At 46.9% G+C, this 18978-nt stretch overlaps 1 protein-coding gene across 1 annotated transcript in view; it reads left to right on the forward strand.

Annotated features, from left to right (window-relative positions):
* Positions 1-762: 762 nt before the first annotated feature.
* LOC110507232 (putative G protein-coupled receptor 149) overlaps positions 763-18978 on the forward strand; it is a 25539-nt gene continuing 7323 nt past the window's right edge. Inside the window, exons 1-3 of the mRNA XM_090224010.1 lie at positions 763-1746; positions 2590-2779; positions 3116-3618. Of these exons, the coding sequence (XP_090080136.1) occupies positions 772-1746; positions 2590-2779; positions 3116-3618 (1668 nt within the window). The 5' untranslated portion in view covers positions 763-771. The remainder of the gene's footprint in view (positions 1747-2589; positions 2780-3115; positions 3619-18978) is intronic.

Consider the following 18978-nt stretch of genomic DNA (forward strand, 5'->3'; position numbering starts at 1 on the left):
CCATATGAATCTACCGAGTGAGACAAGCTATGGGCTAGCACACACACAAGCTATGGGCTAGCGCTAATGAACACACACTCGGCAGGTAGCTTCAAGGTTAGAGCATTTGGCCAGTAGCCAAAAAGTCACCAGTTCAAATCCCGGAGCTGACAAAGTGAAAAATCTGTTACTGTGCCCTTGAGCAAGGTACTTTAAACCCTACTTCTCCAGGGACGCTGGACAATGGTGACCCTGTCCGTGACCCCACTCCCTACTGGGATATGCAAGAACCACATGTTAATTACACACTAGGACCAGCGAACACTTGTATAAATGTGTAACAGGATAAATACAAGCACACCCCAAATTAGTATTAATATCTTACACCAGCCCGCCCTTCTGCCATTATGAGAAAAGACCGTGACGAGAGCGTGTTGTTTGTAAACCGGCTGCTGGAGACAAAGCGCAGCACGCGCTGCTCGGTTAGAACGTAAATCGCGGATCATCCTCGAGGAGCATTGACGTCTATCTCCTCCAGTGCGCATCTAAAGTGCACTGGTAGTGTTAAAAAGTGTACTATTCTGGAAGCTACTTTCCGTTAAGGTTAAGATATATCAGACTGGACTGCTCAAATATAGCGTGACTCACCAGGGATGTAGTCTAGCCTATGTGTGCCATTCTAACTTGTGTAACGTTTAGGCATTGTTTCAAAGTTGTTTTAAAAAATATATATATATGAACGGCTGAACATTGGGCAACACAAGCCAGGTCAACAAAGTTATCTAAATAAAAATGTCCTCGACTCTCAGCTCCCCATCGCCGAACAACAGCAGCCTTTTGACTGCGAGCTACGAGAGGACGGACCTCACAGAGGCGCAAAGACACATAAGCATGCTTCTCTTCGGCTTGTGCGTTGCCATCGCCGCTGCTACCTTCGTGGGAGGTGTGTATTCTCTCATCTTTTTCATCCAGATGAGGTGGAAAACCATCCTGTGGCTCATCGTGGCTTCAATGTCCGTGGACGACCTGCTCAGCGTAATACCTCTCTCCCTCTTCATGCTCCTCCAGTGGGAGAGAGATGGAGAGGGAGGGTCGGTGACCATATGCACGTTATCGGGACTTCTCTATGTGTTCCAAGGACTCTCCAGCAATATGAAGGCTTGCCTTATCGCAGCCTACACCTTCTACGTTACTAAGCGAGAAAGAAGTCCTCGGCCGTTAAGCGTGATGTGGGCGATAGCCGGGGTGTGGGTAGTCAGCCTGGCCGTCAGTGTACTACCCCTGTGCGGCTGGGGGAGTTTCACCCCGGTCTCTCTAGGCTGTTTCCCAGAGAGCCACAGCTTTTACGTGCTGCTCCTTTTCTCTGTGTACTCCTTGTGTTTCTGCGGATTGGTCTTATTCTTCGTTCCTCTCACCTACCAGCTACTGTGTTCCAGGGAGCCACAGAGGACGTTCTACCCGAGCTACTTGGATATCGCCAGGGATCTGAGAGGGGACGGGTCTGCGCCTCTCTGCGACCTCCCGTCCTTCTCCCGGGATAGCTTGGACAGAAGTTTCAGTGCCTACAACGAGCTGTTTCCGGTTGGGTCGGGGAAAGGGCTAGGGGTACGGGGCACAGTGGAAACATATACCTGCCCAACCCCTACCTCTGACGGTGTACTGAGGGATGGAACCATTAGTAACTGGGAATCCCCGGTGTTCTTTGCACAAAAGCGCTTCTCCATGATCCTAGCGGTAGTGAGAGTTGTCTTGTGGATGCCGATGATGGTGAGTGGCCTAGAGATGGAAAAATGTGTAGATTAAGAAATATCACATCTTATGCATGCTTTTATAACAAATAGGGTTTCAACTAGGTATATTACATTGTATACAGTGTATTTCCTGCAATGCCACATTGAATAGGCTTTATGCCTAATCTATAAACATGTAGGGTAAGGTGGGGTAACTACCCCCCATAAGAACACTATCCAATTGCAGACACAAAAAAGCACCCATGGGGTAACTTGACCCCTGAAGATTTGTGTCTTAAAACCTATTTAATGAATTTTGTTTCGCATTTAAAACAATAAAAAAAACTTAAAAGCTAGAGACTAGTAGGTAGGCTATCTTATTTTAATTGAATAAATGTAATATTGAAACAAAATGGAATTGCACATCTCACTGTTAATATCCTCACTATAGCTAGGTTAGCAATTCAATTGGTGACAGATTTTCATGTGAATATTCTACAATCTGCATCCCTGTGGAACGTTTGTGACACCTTGTCGAGTCCACGCCCCAACAAATTGAAGCTGTGCTGAGGGCAAAGGGGGGTTGCAACTCCATATTATAAAGGTATTCCTGACGTTTTATACACTCAGTGTACATTACGTTTTCTCAATGACGAGATATTAGAACAACTTTAACTCAGAATCATTTTGTTATAGTGATTTTTGTTTGTCTGTTGATGAGTCAGATGCATTTTAGTTGAACAAAGTGGTTTTTGTGAGAATTATACAGGGGGTGGGTGGTGGGGCAGCTACCTCACATTACCTTATGTCATAATCTAATGATGCATTAGATTCATGAAGTAGGCCACATGGGTTTCAGTACATGCTGTTTCATCCACAGACTGTGGTGCTCGTGCGTCATGCTGTGAACGAGCACAGCCCGTCCCTGGAGGCGGTGGGAACTGTGAGCTTCTTCCTGACCCTGCTGGCGCCTGCCGTCACACCGGTGTTCATGCTCTCCGAGCGCTGGATCCACCTTCCGTGCGGGTGCTTCATCAACTGCCCGCGGGACACAGAGCGTGAGCCCACCGGTAGGCTATGCCCTCTGATTGTAAAGGGCCGGGTGAGCTGAAAAACATATGGGTACACACCAGACGTTTCTCTAAAGCAACGTAACATTTTAACATAGCCTATATGCCTATGAGAATAAAACGCCCAGTATTATTCCCCTTAACATACAGTATAGGCCTACACATTAAACACATTTACACGGACACCAATTGTTACAATAAAAAAAGATTTGTGTCTGAAACACACAAGCCTACATCTCTGTCGTTTAAACAATCCAAAGTAATATAAATGTAATATGCATAGATAGTTTTTGTTTGTTGCAAAAGTCACTACATTTAAGAATTTTCTTCCTGCAGCAAAGAAGAGGAGGTTTGAGTTTAACCTCTCCTTCCAACAAGGATACGGAATATACAAGTTATCCCGCGCAACCAAACCCCACCACAGCCCGTCCGTGGAGAAGTCTTCCTATCAAAACCTCTTCAACTTCACAGAAAACCAACTTGCTGTGCTGGACAGCTCTGGCGTCGCGAGCCTGCAGGCCGAGCTCGAGTTCATGACCCCACGTGAAGTAGACAGCTCCTCACTGCACGAGCATGGCGAGCTGCTTCTCGAGGCTGAGGCAGGTGGGGGAGAGGCCCTCGCGCTGGCAGACTGCCTCCAGTTTCCTCACGATAACCACGGAGACCAGGACAGCTTCTTCTGTGGATCCAGCTCCCGGGACTGCGAGGACCTCAACCTCACTGACACGTCGTCAGTGTTCGAGGGAACGGAACGGAGACTGTCGCATGTAGAGTGCAGAAAAATGGAGCTGACGGACTGGGAGTGGTGTAGGAGTAAATCCGAGAGGACTCCCAGACAGGTAGCTAACCTCCCAACGTTTCCCTAATAGGCTGACATAAACTAACTTTTAGGACCCTAAAACTCAACTCTGGACCTCAAAGCCAGTTCGACTGCATTTTTCTTTATTGTTCCCCTCTAATCAGAGACTGATTTAAACGAGGGACACCAGATGTGTGCAGTTAATTATCAGGTAGAACAGAAAACCAGCAGGCTCGGGATCTGAAAACATCTTCTTTAGACCAAACCAACCAGTGGCGTATATTTAGAAAGGAATATGTCTCAGGGCTAGACAAAAGGCTAGCTAGGTAAAGACATGTTTACACCAAGGCTGCGTCACATTGACCTGTATAGCCTGACCCAGTGTTTATTCGTCATGGTCCTGGGAACCCAAAGCTACATTTTAGTTTTACACAGCTGATTCAAATGATCAACTTATCATCAAGCTTTAGATTTAAATCAGGTGTTTGTGGTGCTGCGGCAAATATAAAAAATGTGCACCCCTCTGTGTCTCCAGGACCAGAATTAAGAAGCACTGTTATCATATAGACCTAGGGTCCCTCGTTGTGTAACCGTCATATGATATTATCCTCCAATATGTCCCTTGTTGTGGAGCCATCATATGATATTACCCTCCGATATGTCCCTTGTTGTGGAGCCATCATATGATATTACCCTCCGATATGTCCCTCGTTGTGTAACCGTCATATGATATTATCCTCCAATATGTCCCTTGTTGTGGAGCCATCATATGATATTACCCTCCGATATGTCCCTTGTTGTGGAGCCATCATATGATATTACCCTCCGATATGTCCCTTGTTGTGGAGCCATCATATGATATTACCCTCCGATATGTCCCTTGTTGTGGAGCCATCATATGATATTACCCTCCGATATGTCCCTTGTTGTGGAGCCATCATATGATATTACCCTCCGATATGTCCCTTGTTGTGGAGCCATCATGATATTACCCTCCGATATGTCCCTTGTTGTGGAGCCATCATATGATATTACCCTCCGATATGTCCCTCGTTGTGTAACCGTCATATGATATCATGCTCCAATATGTCCCTTATTGTGGAGCCATCATATGATAGTATCCGCCAATATGTCCCTTGTGGAGCCATCATATGATAGTATCCGCCAATATGTCCCTTGTTGAGCCATCATATGATAGTATCTGCCAATATGTCCCTTGTGGAGCAATCATATGATATTATCCGCCAATATGTCCCTTGTGGAGCCATCATATGATAGTATCCGCCAATATGTCCCTTGTTGTGGAGCCATCATATGATAGTATCCGCCAATATGTCCCTTGTTGTGGAGCCATCATATGATAGTATCCTCCAATATGTCCCTTGTTGTGCAGCCATCATATGATATTACCCTCCGATATGTCCCTTGTTGTGGAGCCATCATATGATATTACCCTCCGATATGTCCCTTGTTGTGGAGCCATCATATGATATTACCCTCCGATATGTCCCTCGTTGTGTAACTGTCATATGATATCATGCTCCAATATGTCCCTTGTGGAGCCATCATATGATATTACCCTCCAATATGTCCCTTGTTGTGGAGCCATCATATGATAGTATCCTCCAATATGTCCCTTGTTGTGGAGCCATCATATGATATTATCCTCCAATATGTCCCTTGTTGTGCAGCCATCATATGATATTATCCTCCGATATGTCCCTTGTTGTGGAGCCATCATATGATATTATCCTCCAATATGTCCCTTGTTGTGCAGCCATCATATGATATTACCCTCCGATATGTCCCTTGTTGTGGAGCCATCATATGATAGTATCCGCCAATATTTCCCTTGTTGTGGAGCCATCATATGATATTATCCTCCGATATGTCCCTTGTTGTGGAGCCATCATATGATATTACCCTCCGATATGTCCCTTGTTGTGGAGCCATCATATGATAGTATCCGCCAATATTTCCCTTGTTGTGCAGCCATCATATGATATTACCCTCCGATATGTCCCTTGTTGTGGAGCCATCATATGATAGTATCCGCCAATATTTCCCTTGTTGTGGAGCCACCATATGATATTACCCTCCGATATGTCCCTTGTTGTGGAGCCATCATATGATATTACCCTCCGATATGTCCCTTGTTGTGGAGCCATCATATGATAGTATCCGCCAATATTTCCCTTGTTGTGGAGCCACCATATGATATTACCCTCCGATATGTCCCTTGCTGTTTTTTGGTATTTCTTGGTATTTTATTAGGATCCCCATTAGCTGTTGCATAAGCAGCAGGTTCTCTTCCTAGGGTCCAACACAAAACATGAGACATGAAGTAATACAGAGCATTAATAGACAAGATCAGCTCAAGGACAGTACTACGTAATTAAAAAATAAAAATGGTACACATAGCCTAAATGTCAATGCATACACACACAAACTATCTAGGTCAAATAGGGGAGAGGTGTTGTGCCGTGAGATGTTGCTTTATCTGTTTTTGTAAACCAGGTTTGCTGTGTATTTGAGCAATATGAGATGGAACGGAGTTCCATGCAGTAATGGCTCTATATAATACTATATGCTTTCTTGAATTTGTTCTGGATTTGGGGATTGGGAAAAGACCCCTGGTGGCATGGATGGTGGGGTAAGTCTGTGCGTGTTAGAGCTGTGTGTATGTTGACTGTGCAAACAATTTGGGATTTTCAACACATTGTGTGATGCAGTCAGTCTCTCCTTAACTCTTAGCCAAGAGAGACTGGCATGCATAGTATTTATATCAGTCTTCTGATTACAATGAAGAGCAAGAGGTGCCACTCTGTTCTGGACCAGCTGCAGCTTAACTAGGTCTCCCCTTGCAGCACTGGACCACAGGACTGGACAATAATCAAGATGAGATAAAACTAGAGCCTGCAGGACTTGTTTTTTGGAGTGCGGTGTCAAAAAAGCAGAGCATCTCTTTATTACAGACAGACCTCCCCCCATCTCTTTATTACTGACAGACCTCCCCCCATCTCTTTATTACAGACAGACCTCCCCTCATCTCTTTATTACAGACAGACCTCCCCCCATCTTAACAACTATTGAATCTATATGTTTTGACCATGACAGTTTACAATCTAAGGTAACGCCAAGTAATTTAGTCTCCTCAACTTGTTCAACAGCCACACCATTCATTACCAGATTCAGCTGAGGTCTAGATCTTAGGGAATGATTTGTACCAAATGCAATGCTTTTAGTTTTAGAGATGTTCAGGACCAGTTTATTACTAGCTGCCCATTCCATAACAGACTGCAACTCTTTGTTAATGTCAAGTGTCAGTGTGCAGCGGGTAGGACGGAGTCAGGCGCAGGACACAGAACTGAGTAAAAACCTACTTTTGTCATGTATTGTCATGTTGTGTCTTGTTTCTGTCCTTTCCCTTCACCCTGTCTCCCTCTGCTGGTCGTTATTAGGTTACCTTTTCTCCCCCTCTTTCCCCCAGCTGTTCCTTGTCTCCTCCTAACTACCTCGTCACCCCTTTTCCCACCTGTTCCCTTTTTCCCTCTGATTAGTCCTCTATATCTCTCTCTGTTTTTGTTCCTGTCTTTGTCGGATTCTCGTTTGTGTTACTCATGCCTGAACCAGACTATCGTCGTGTTTGCTGCAACCTTGTCCTGTCCTGTCGGAATCTGCCTGTTCATCTAACCTTGTCCTGTCCTGTCGGAATCTGCCTGTCCATCTGAGCCTACGTGTGTTTCGTCATTAAAGTAACTCTGTTTTGTTAATTCGCTTTTGGGTCCTCATTCACGCACCATAACAGAAGAATCCGACCAAGAATGGACCCAGCGACTTCGGATCCTCTCCACTCTGCCGTCGAGATCCAGGGAGCGATGCTAGGCAGACACGAGCAGGAATTGTCTGCTGCTCGACATGCCGTTGAGACCCTGGCCACCCAAGTCTCCAACCTCACAGAACAGGTTCACCATCTCCGCCTCGATCCACCGGCCACTTCCAGGGCTTTCGAATCTCCGGAGCCCAGAATCAATAACCCGCCGTGTTACTCTGGGGAGCCCACTGAATGCCGCTCGTTCCTCACCCAGTGTGATATTGTGTTTTCTCTCCAGCCCAACACTTACTCCAGGAGCACTGCTCGTGTCGCCTACGTCATATCTCTCCTTACTGGACGGGCTCGTGAGTGGGGCACGGCAATCTGGGAGGCAAGGGCTGAGTGTACTAACCAGTATCAGGACTTTAAGGAGGAGATGATACGGGTTTTTGATCGATCTGTTTTTGGGGAGGAGGCTTCCAGGGCCCTGTCTTCCCTATGTCAAGGTAATCGATCCATAACAGACTACTCTATTGAGTTTCGCACTCTTGCTGCCTCCAGTGGCTGGAACGAGCCGGCTTTGCTCGCTCGTTTTCTGGAGGGTCTCCGCGCAGAGGTAAAGGATGAGATTCTCTCCCGGGAGGTTCCTTCCAGCGTGGATTCCTTGATTGAACTCGCTATTCGCATTGAGCGACGGGTTGATCTTCGTCACCGAGCTCGTGGAAAGGAGCTCGCGTTCTCCGTTGCCCCCCTCTCCGCATCACTACCATCTTCCTCTGCCGGCTCGGGTGCTGAGCCTATGCAGCTGGGAGGTATCCGCATCTCGACTAAGGAGAGGGAACGGAGAATCACCAACCGCCTCTGTCTCTATTGCGGTTCTGCTGGTCATTTTGTCACTTCATGTCCAGTAAAAGCCAGAGCTCATCAGTAAGCGGAGGGCTACTGGTGAGCGCTACTACTCCTGTCTCTCCTTCAAGATCCTGCACTACCTTGTCGGTCCATCTACGCTGGACCGGTTCGTCAGCTTCCTGCAGTGCCTTAATAGACTCTGGGGCGGAGGGCTGTTTTATGGACGAGACCTGGGCTCGGGAACATGACATTCCTCTCAGACAGTTAAGGGAGCCCACGGCCTTGTTCGCCTTGGATGGTAGTCCTCTCCCCAGGATTCAGCGTGAGACGCTACCTTTAACCCTCACTGTCTCTGGTAATCATAGCGAAACCATTTCTTTTTTAATTTTTCGTTCACCTTTTACACCTGTTGTTTTGGGCCATCCCTGGCTAGTTTGTCATAATCCTTCTATTAATTGGTCTAGTAATTCTATCCTCTCCTGGAACGTCTCTTGTCATGTGAAATGTTTAATGTCTGCTATCCCTCCTGTTTCCTCTGTCTCTTCTTCACAGGAGGAGCCTGGTGATTTGACAGGGGTGCCGGAGGAATATCACGATCTGCGCACGGTGTTCAGTCGGTCCAGGGCCACCTCTCTTCCTCCACACCGGTCGTATGATTGTAGTATTGATCTCCTTCCGGGAACCACTCCCCCCCGGGGTAGACTATACTCTCTGTCGGCTCCCGAACGTAAGGCTCTCGAAGATTATTTGTCTGTAGCTCTTGCCGCCGGTACCATAGTCCCCTCCTCCTCTCCCGCCGGAGCGGGGTTTTTTTTTGTTAAGAAGAAGGACGGGTCCCTGCGCCCCTGCATAGATTATCGAGGGCTGAATGACATAACAGTGAAGAATCGTTATCCGCTTCCTCTTATGTCTTCAGCCTTCGAGATCCTGCAGGGAGCCAGGTTTTTCACTAAGTTGGACCTTCGTAACGCTTACCATCTCGTGCGCATCAGGGAGGGGGACGAGTGGAAGACGGCGTTTAACACTCCGTTAGGGCACTTTGAATACCGGGTTCTTCCTTTCGGCCTCGCTAACGCTCCAGCTGTCTTTCAGGCATTAGTCAATGATGTCCTGAGAGACATGCTGAACATCTTTGTTTTCGTTTACCTTGACGATATCCTGATTTTTTCACCGTCACTCCAGATTCATGTTCAGCACGTTCGACGTGTCCTCCAGCGCCTTTTAGAGAATTGTCTTTTTGTGAAGGCTGAGAAGTGCACTTTTCATGCCTCCTCCGTCACATTTCTCGGTTCTGTTATTTCCGCTGAAGGCATTAAGATGGATCCCGCTAAGGTCCAGGCTGTCATTGATTGGCCCGTCCCTAAGTCACGCGTCGAGCTGCAGCGCTTTCTCGGCTTCGCGAACTTCTATCGTCGTTTCATCCGTAATTTCGGTCAGGTGGCAGCTCCTCTCACAGCCCTTACTTCTGTCAAGACGTGCTTTAAGTGGTCCGTTTCCGCCCAGGGAGCTTTTGATCTCCTCAAGAATCGTTTTACATCCGCTCCTATCCTTGTTACACCTGACGTCTCTAGACAGTTCGTGGTCGAGGTTGACGCGTCAGAGGTGGGCGTGGGAGCCATTCTTTCTCAGCGCTCCCTCTCTGACGACAAGGTCCACCCTTGCGCGTATTTTTCTCATCGCCTGTCGCCGTCGGAACGTAACTATGATGTGGGAAACCGCGAACTGCTCGCCATCCGCTTAGCCCTAGGCGAATGGCGACAGTGGTTGGAGGGGGCGACCGTTCCTTTTGTCGTTTGGACTGACCATAGGAACCTTGAGTACATCCGTTCTGCCAAACGACTTAATGCGCGTCAGGCGCGCTCGGCGCTGTTTTTCGCTCGTTTCGAGTTCGTGATTTCTTATCGTCCGGGCTCTAAGAACACCAAGCCTGATGCTTTATCTCGTCTCTTCAGTTCTTCAGTAGCCTCCACTGACCCCGAGGGGATTCTCCCTGAGGGGCGTGTTGTCGGGTTGACTGTCTGGGGAATTGAGAGGCAGGTAAAGCAAGCACTCACTCAAACTCCGTCGCCGCGCGCTTGTCCCAGGAACCTTCTTTTCGTTCCCGTTCCTACTCGTCTGGCCGTTCTTCAGTGGGCTCACTCTGCCAAGTTAGCCGGCCACCCTGGCGTTCGGGGTACGCTTGCTTCCATTCGCCAGCGTTTTTGGTGGCCCACCCGGGAGCATGACACGCGTCGCTTCGTGGCTGCTTGTTCGGTCTGCGCGCAGACTAAGTCCGGTAACTCCCCTCCTGCCGGCCGTCTCAGGCCGCTTCCCATTCCCTCTCGACCGTGGTCTCACATCGCCTTAGATTTTGTCACCGGACTGCCTTCGTCAGCGGGGAAGACTGTTATTCTTACGGTTGTCGACAGGTTCTCTAAGGCGGCTCATTTTATTCCCCTTGCTAAGCTTCCTTCTGCTAAAGAGACGGCACAAATCATCATCGAGAATGTTTTCAGAATTCATGGCCTTCCGTCAGACGTCGTTTCGGACAGAGGTCCGCAATTCACGTCTCAATTTTGGAGGGAGTTTTGCCGTTTGATTGGGGCTTCCGTCAGTCTCTCTTCCGGCTTTCACCCCCAGTCTAACGGTCAAGCAGAACGGGCCAATCAGACTATTGGTCGCATCTTACGCAGTCTTTCTTTTCGCAACCCTGCGTCTTGGTCAGAACAGCTCCCCTGGGCAGAATACGCCCACAACTCGCTTCCTTCGTCTGCGACCGGGCTATCTCCTTTTCAGAGTAGCCTCGGGTACCAGCCTCCGCTGTTCTCATCTCAGTTCGCCGAGTCCAGCGTTCCCTCCGCTCAGGCTTTTGTCCAACGTTGCGAGCGCACCTGGAAGAGGGTCAGGTCTGCACTTTGCCGTTATAGGGCGCAGACTGTGAGGGCTGCTAATAAGCGTAGAACTAAGAGTCCTAGATATTGTCGCGGTCAGAGAGTTTGGCTCTCCACTCAGAACCTTCCCCTTAAGACCGCTTCTCGCAAGTTGACCCCGCGGTTCATTGGTCCGTTCCGTATTTCCCAGATCATCAATCCTGTCGCAGTTCGACTTCTTCTTCCGCGATATCTTCGTCGCGTCCACCCGGTCTTCCATGTCTCCTGTGTCAAGCCCGTTCTTCGCGCCCCCGCTCGTCTTCCCCCCCCCCCCCCATCCTTGTCGAGGGCGCACCCATCTACAGGGTCCGTAGGATTTTGGACATGCGTCCTCGGGGCCGTGGTCATCAGTACCTAGTAGATTGGGAGGGGTACGGTCCTGAGGAGAGGAGTTGGGTTCCCTCTCGGGACGTGCTGGACCGTGCGCTGATCGATGATTTCCTCCGTTGCCGCCAGGTTTCCTCCTCGAGTGCGCCAGGAGGCGCTCGGTGAGTGGGGGGGTACTGTCATGTATTGTCATGTTGTGTCTTGTTTCTGTCCTTTCCCTTCACCCTGTCTCCCTCTGCTGGTCGTTATTAGGTTACCTTTTCTCCCCCTCTTTCCCCCAGCTGTTCCTTGTCTCCTCCTAACTACCTCGTCACCCCTTTTCCCACCTGTTCCCTTTTTCCCTCTGATTAGTCCTCTATATCTCTCTCTGTTTTTGTTCCTGTCTTTGTCGGATTCTCGTTTGTGTTACTCATGCCTGAACCAGACTATCGTCGTGTTTGCTGCAACCTTGTCCTGTCCTGTCGGAATCTGCCTGTTCATCTAACCTTGTCCTGTCCTGTCGGAATCTGCCTGTCCATCTGAGCCTACGTGTGTTTCGTCATTAAAGTAACTCTGTTTTGTTAATTCGCTTTTGGGTCCTCATTCACGCACCATAACAACTTTACTCGGAAAATCACAAACTAATTCCATACAGGGAAAAATATTCCAGCTCGACACAAAAGAGCGACCACTTAACAAAGAACAAACACGCACAAAACCATGTGGGAACCAGTGGGTTAAATAGGGATTAAATCATAACGTATTGGAAACCAGGTGTGTACAATCAAGACAAAACAAATGGAAAAAGAAACATAGATCGGCGGCTAGAAAGCCGGTGACGTCGACCGCCGAACGCCGCCCGATAGCTGACTTCCGGCGCCGACAGAGATGGCCGCCTCGCTTCGCGTTCCTAGGAAACTATGCAGTTTTTTGTTTTTTTACGTGCTATTTCTTACATTAGTACCCCAGGTCATCTTAGGTTTCATTACATACAGTCGAGAAGAACTACTGAATATAAGATCAGCGTCAACTCACCATCAGTACGACCAAGAATATGTTTTTCGCGACGCGGATCCTGTGTTCTGCCTTACAAACAGGACAACGGAGTGGATTCCATGCAGCGACCCAAAAAAACGACTCCGAAAGAGAGGGAAACGAGGCGGTCTTCTGGTCAGACTCCGGAGACGGGCACACCGTGGACCACTCCCTATCATTCTTCTTGCCAATGTCCAGTCTCTTGACAACAAGGTTGATGAAATCCGAGCAAGGGTAGCATTCCAGAGGGACATCAGAGACTGTAACATCCTTTGCTTCACTGAAACATGGCTCACTGGAGAGACTCTATCCGAAGCGGTGCAGCCAACGGGTTTCTCCACGCATTGCGCTGACAGAAACAAACATCTTTCTGGTAAGAAGAGGGGCGGGGGCGTATGCCTCATGGCCAACGTGACATGGTGTGATGAAAGAAACATACAGGAACTCAAATCCTTCTGTTCACCTGATTTAGAATTCCTCACAATCAAATGTAGACCGCATTATCTACCAAGAGAATTCACTTCGATTATAATCACAGCCGTATATATCCCCCCACAAGCAGACACATCGATGGCTCTGAACGAACTTTATTTAACTCTCTGCAAACTGGAAACGATTTATCCGGAGGCTGCATTCATTGTAGCTGGGGATTTTAACAAGGCTAATCTGAAAACAAGACTCCCTAAATTTTATCAGCATATCGATTGCGCAACCAGGGGTGGAAAGACCTTGGATCATTGTTACTCCAACTTCCGCGACGCATATAAGGCCCTGCCCCGCCCCCCTTTCGGAAAAGCTGACCACGACTCCATTTTGTTGATCCCTGCCTACAGACAGAAACTAAAACAAGAGGCTCCCACGCTGAGGTCTGTCCAACGCTGGTCCGACCAAGCTGACTCCACACTCCAAGACTGCTTCCATCACGTGGACTGGGAGATGTTTCGTATTGCGTCAGATAACAACATTGACGAATACGCTGATTCGGTGTGCGAGTTCATTAGAACGTGCGTTGAAGATGTCGTTCCCATAGCAACGATTAAAACATTCCCTAACCAGAAACCGTGGATTGATGGCAGCATTCGTGTGAAACTGAAAGCGTGAACCACTGCTTTTAATCAGGGCAAGGTGTCTGGTAACATGACCGAATACAAACAGTGCAGCTATTCCCTCCGCAAGGCTATCAAACAAGCTAAGCGCCAGTACAGAGACAAAGTAGAATCTCAATTCAACGGCTCAGACACAAGAGGCATGTGGCAGGGTCTACAGTCAATCACGGACTACAGGAAGAAATCCAGCCCAGTCACGGACCAGGATGTCTTGCTCCCAGGCAGACTAAATAACTTTTTTGCCCGCTTTGAGGACAATACAGTGCCACTGACACGGCCTGCAACGAAAACATGCGGTCTCTCCTTCACTGCAGCCGAGGTGAGTAAGACATTTAAACGTGTTAACCCTCGCAAGGCTGCAGGCCCAGACGGCATCCCCAGCCGCGCCCTCAGAGCATGCGCAGACCAGCTGGCCGGTGTGTTTACGGACATATTCAATCAATCCCTATACCAGTCTGCTGTTCCCACATGCTTCAAGAGGGCCACCATTGTTCCTGTTCCCAAGAAAGCTAAGGTAACTGAGCTAAACGACTACCGCCCCGTAGCACTCACTTCCGTCATCATGAAGTGCTTTGAGGGACTAGTCAAGGACCATATCACCTCCACCCTACCTGACACCCTAGACCCACTCCAATTTGCTTACCGCCCAAATAGGTCCACAGACGATGCAATCTCAACCACACTGCACACTGCCCTAACCCATCTGGACAAGAGGAATACCTATGTGAGAATGCTGTTCATCGACTACAGCTCGGCATTCAACACCATAGTACCCTCCAAGCTCGTCATCAAGCTCGAGACCCTGGGTCTCGACCCCGCCCTGTGCAACTGGGTACTGGACTTCCTGACGGGCCGCCCCCAGGTGGTGAGGGTAGGCAACAACATCTCCTCCCCGCTGATCCTCAACACTGGGGCCCCACAAGGGTGCGTTCTGAGCCCTCTCCTGTACTCCCTGTTCACCCACGACTGCGTGGCCACGCACGCCTCCAACTCAATCATCAAGTTTGCGGACGACACAACAGTGGTAGGCTTGATTACCAACAACGACGAGACGGCCTACAGGGAGGAGGTGAGGGCCCTCGGAGTGTGGTGTCAGGAAAATAACCTCACACTCAACGTCAACAAAACTAAGGAGATGATTGTGGACTTCAGGAAACAGCAGAGGGAACACCCCCCTATCCACATCGATGGAACAGTAGTGGAGAGGGTAGCAAGTTTTAAGTTCCTCGGCATACACATCACAGACAAACTGAATTGGTCCACTCACACAGACAGCATCGTGAAGAAGGCGTAGTCCTATAATTCCTATAATAACTACAACCTAAAACTTCTTACCTGGGAATATTGAAGATTCATGTTAAAAGGAACCACCAGCTTTCATATGTTCTCATGTTCTGAGCAAGGAACTGAAACGTTAGCTTTTTTACATGGCACATATTGCATTTTTACTTTCTTCTCCAACACTTTATTTTTGCATTATTTAAACCAAATTGAACATGTTTCATTATTTATTTGAGACTAAATTGATTTTATTGATGTATTATATTAAGTTAAAATAAAAGTGTTCATTCAGTATTGTTGTAATTGTCATTATTACAAATATATATAAAAATTAATCGGTATCAGCTTTTTTTTGGTCCTCAAATAATCGGCACCGTTGAAAAATCATAATCGGTCGACCTCTAGTACATGTAGAGTGCCCTTCTCTATATGCATGTTGAAAGCCTGTTGGTAATTTGTTTACAGAGAAATAGCATTGTATTTGGTCAAACACAAATTTTTTCTAACAGTTTGCTACGAGTTGGCAGCAAGCTGATAGGTCTGCTGTTAGAACCAGTAAAGTCCACTTTACCACACTCTTGGGTAGTGGAATGACTTTGGCTTCCCTCCAGGCCTGAGGGCAAAGACTTTCCTCTAGGCTCAGATTAAAGATATGACAGATAGGAGTGGATATAGAGTTAGCTACCATCCTCAGTAGCTTTCCCTCTAAGTTGTCAATGCCAGGAGGTTTGTCATTATGGATAACAATCATTTTTCCACCTCTCCCACACGAACTTTACAGAATTCAAGTTTGCAATGCTTTTCTTTCATTATTTGTTTTTTTTAATGCACGAATATGATGGCTCGCTGTTCGTTGTTGGCATTTCCTGCCTACGTTTGCCCACTTTGCTAATGAAGTAATCATTAAAATAATTAGCAACATCAAATGGTTTTGTGACGAATAAGCCATCTGATTCAATGAAAGATGAAGTTGAATTTGTCTTTCTGCCCATAAGTTTCATTTAAAGTACTACAACATTTTTTTCCATGATTATTTATATAATTGATCTTGGCATCATAATACAATTTCTTTTTTTTTTGAGCTTAGTCACACAATTGATCAATTTGCAGAAATTCAGCCAGTCAGATGTGCAGTCAGACTTATTATGCACTTCTTCTGCCTCATCTCTTTCAACCAGACAGTTTTTCAATTCCTCATCAATCCGTGGAGCCTTAACCAGTTCTAACAGTCTGTTTCAAATCACATTTGATTGGTCACGTACACGTGTTCTAACAGATGTTATTGCAGGTGTAGCGAAATGCTATGTGTTTCTAGCTCCGACAGTGTAGTGATATCTAGCAAGTAATATCTAACAATTTCACAACATATACCCAAATACACACAAGTCTAAGTATAGAATGTAATTAAGAATATATAAATATATGGATGAGCAATGTCAGAGCAGCTGTAACGATTCTCCTCCTCCAATGGGTACGGATACAGCTTTAGAACAAAGTTCTACAGTATTAGTAAAAATGTGATCGATACATGTGGATGATCTTGTTCCTGTAGTGTTTGTAAACACCCTGGTAGGTTGATTAATAACCTGAACCAGATGGTTACAGTAAGAAGCTTCGTCTTGAGCGGACAGCTTAAATGAAGACCAGTCGATATTCAGGTCCCCAAGAAAGTAGACCTCTCTGAAGTCTATGAAATGCTTAGTAGTTGGTGTGTGTGTGTGTGTGTGTGGTGGATTTGTGCTTGCATTGAATCGCCAGTCATTGGACAGAGTCACATTACAGTCACAGTCATGTTATTGGCTGTCCTTTGAACCACAGTTACCAAGATTCATGTCAGTAATCAAAGCATCAATCAATGGCTAAAATCATTTCAGTGAATTATCCCTGACCTTACGCCCCCCACATTACACGAACATGACAACAGGAGATACCTGTAGGCCTACATGTAAATTACACTATGTTGTTTTGCTGTCCTTCCTGTCTTAGTTAAAACCACTTACAGTACCTCAGAATAGTAGAGTCGTACTCTGTATTTGACCGTTGTGGTTTTAGGAATCCTCATTTTATTCAGATATAACCCTATGATTCTAAAGTCTCACTTCTCATGATAAGCCTTACTTCTAAACCAAGGTATTTAATGTAGCACCATGAAATCCATTAACACTCTTTGTGAACTCTGAGTCTAATTCAGATTCCGTTCTGCAGATAGTGTCTTCGGTCTGTTTCCAGGCCTGATGTGAACAGCTACAGTGAAAGGTGTGAAGGAGGTTTGGCCAAGTCCACAGCTGTAGGGATGTAGACTATACAGTCTCTCCACTGCTGCAGGCAACGGAGAAAGAGATGTTTTTCATCCCCGTTTGAGACCACCCACTCAGTCCCCGATCTCAAAGACACGCACATTCCCACTCACACACACACCTGTACACGTGCTTACATGCTTGTGTGTGAGTTGTACCTGTTCTGGTAATGGGTTTCTGACACTAACTGATAGTGGACTGAATGAGATGGCAGACAGGAGAAATCAGACTGAATGATATTGAGATGACAGCCAGGAGAAATCAGACTGAATGATATTGAGATGACAGCCAGGAGAAATCAGACTGAATGATATTGAGATGACAGCCAGGAGAAATCAGACTGAATGATATTGAGATGACAGCCAGGAGAAATCAGACTGAATGATATTGAGATGACAGACAGGAGAAATCAGACTGAATGATATTGAGATGACAGAGGAGAAATCAGACTGAATGATATTGAGATGACAGAGGAGAAATCAGACTGAATGATATTGAGATGACAGCCAGGAAAAGTCAGACTGAATGATATTGAGATGACACCCAGGAAAAGTCAGACTGAATGATATTGAGCTGACAGCCAGGAGAAATCAGAGAGTTCTCATGACTAGCGACAAGGACCTCTGGCCTCTTCATGCAATGGGTTTTGAGAAGGAGGCAAGTAGAGTGGGTACGAGGAATCAAGGAAATGCAATTGAGATTCTCCTCATGTATAAACCCACCCTACTGATGTTCAGCTGCAGTAAAATACCGGTGTCATGGATTGCAAAGTCAGGTGACTAGTTACCCTACACTATACATAGATGCAGTTTCAGTGACGATTGAGCAAAGATCATAGTCCAATTCTATCTGCCCCACAGTAGCCTGTTTTTACAACATACTGTTCTCTATACTGTCTACTTTCTGTTTTACAATGTACTGTACCCTACACTGACTACTTTCTATTTTACAACATACTATATCCTACACTTTCTTTCTGTTAGAAAAGTCTGCTTTTTTCCAACATCGCTGCCAGAATGTGATGTTTTCCTCTCAAGTTTTGTGGGGCACTGAGTCCCAAAATAATTGATTTTAAGAGAAAAAATGTATGTGCTCGCCACAAGAAACCTGGAAGAGGAGACAACAGAACAGAGAGGAAGTAACAGTGTCATTCTGCTCCAGGTGGCAGCCATCCAGCCACAGGCGTTACCTTAGAAAGTGACAGTGAGATCTGAGCGATACCACAGTGGGCAACTGTAATAGTGAACTTTCAGTAGATTGGGACAGGGCTTCTGAGCGATACCACTGTGGGCTAGTAGTGAAATCTCTGTAAATTGGGACAGGGTTTCTGAGCGATTCCACTGTGGGCTAGTAGTGAAATCTCTGTAAATTGGGACAGGGCTTCTGAGCGATACCACTGTGGGCTAGTAGTGAACTCTCGGTAGTTTGGGACAGGGCTTCTGAACGATACCACTGTGGGCTAGTGGTGAATTCACGGTAGTTTGGGACAGGGTTTCTGAGCAATATCACTGTGGGCTAGTAATCAGTAAATTGGGACAGGGCTTCTGAGCGATACCACTGTGGGCTAGTAGTGAACTCTCTGTAGATTGGGACAGGGCTTCTGAGCGATACCACTGTGGGCTAGTAGTGAACTCATGGTAGATTGGGACAGGGATTCTGAGCGATACCATTGTGGGCTAGTAGTGAACTCTGTAAATTGCGACATGGCTTCTGAGCGATACCACTGTGGGCTAGTGGTAAACCTCTTGATAGATTGGGACAGGGCTTCTGAGCGATACCACAGTGGGCTAGTATTGATCTCAC

The sequence above is a fragment of the Oncorhynchus mykiss genome, chromosome 27 (genome assembly GCF_057628025.1).
Source record: "Oncorhynchus mykiss isolate SJ-2025 chromosome 27, ASM5762802v1, whole genome shotgun sequence".
Lineage (NCBI taxonomy): Eukaryota > Metazoa > Chordata > Actinopteri > Salmoniformes > Salmonidae > Oncorhynchus > Oncorhynchus mykiss.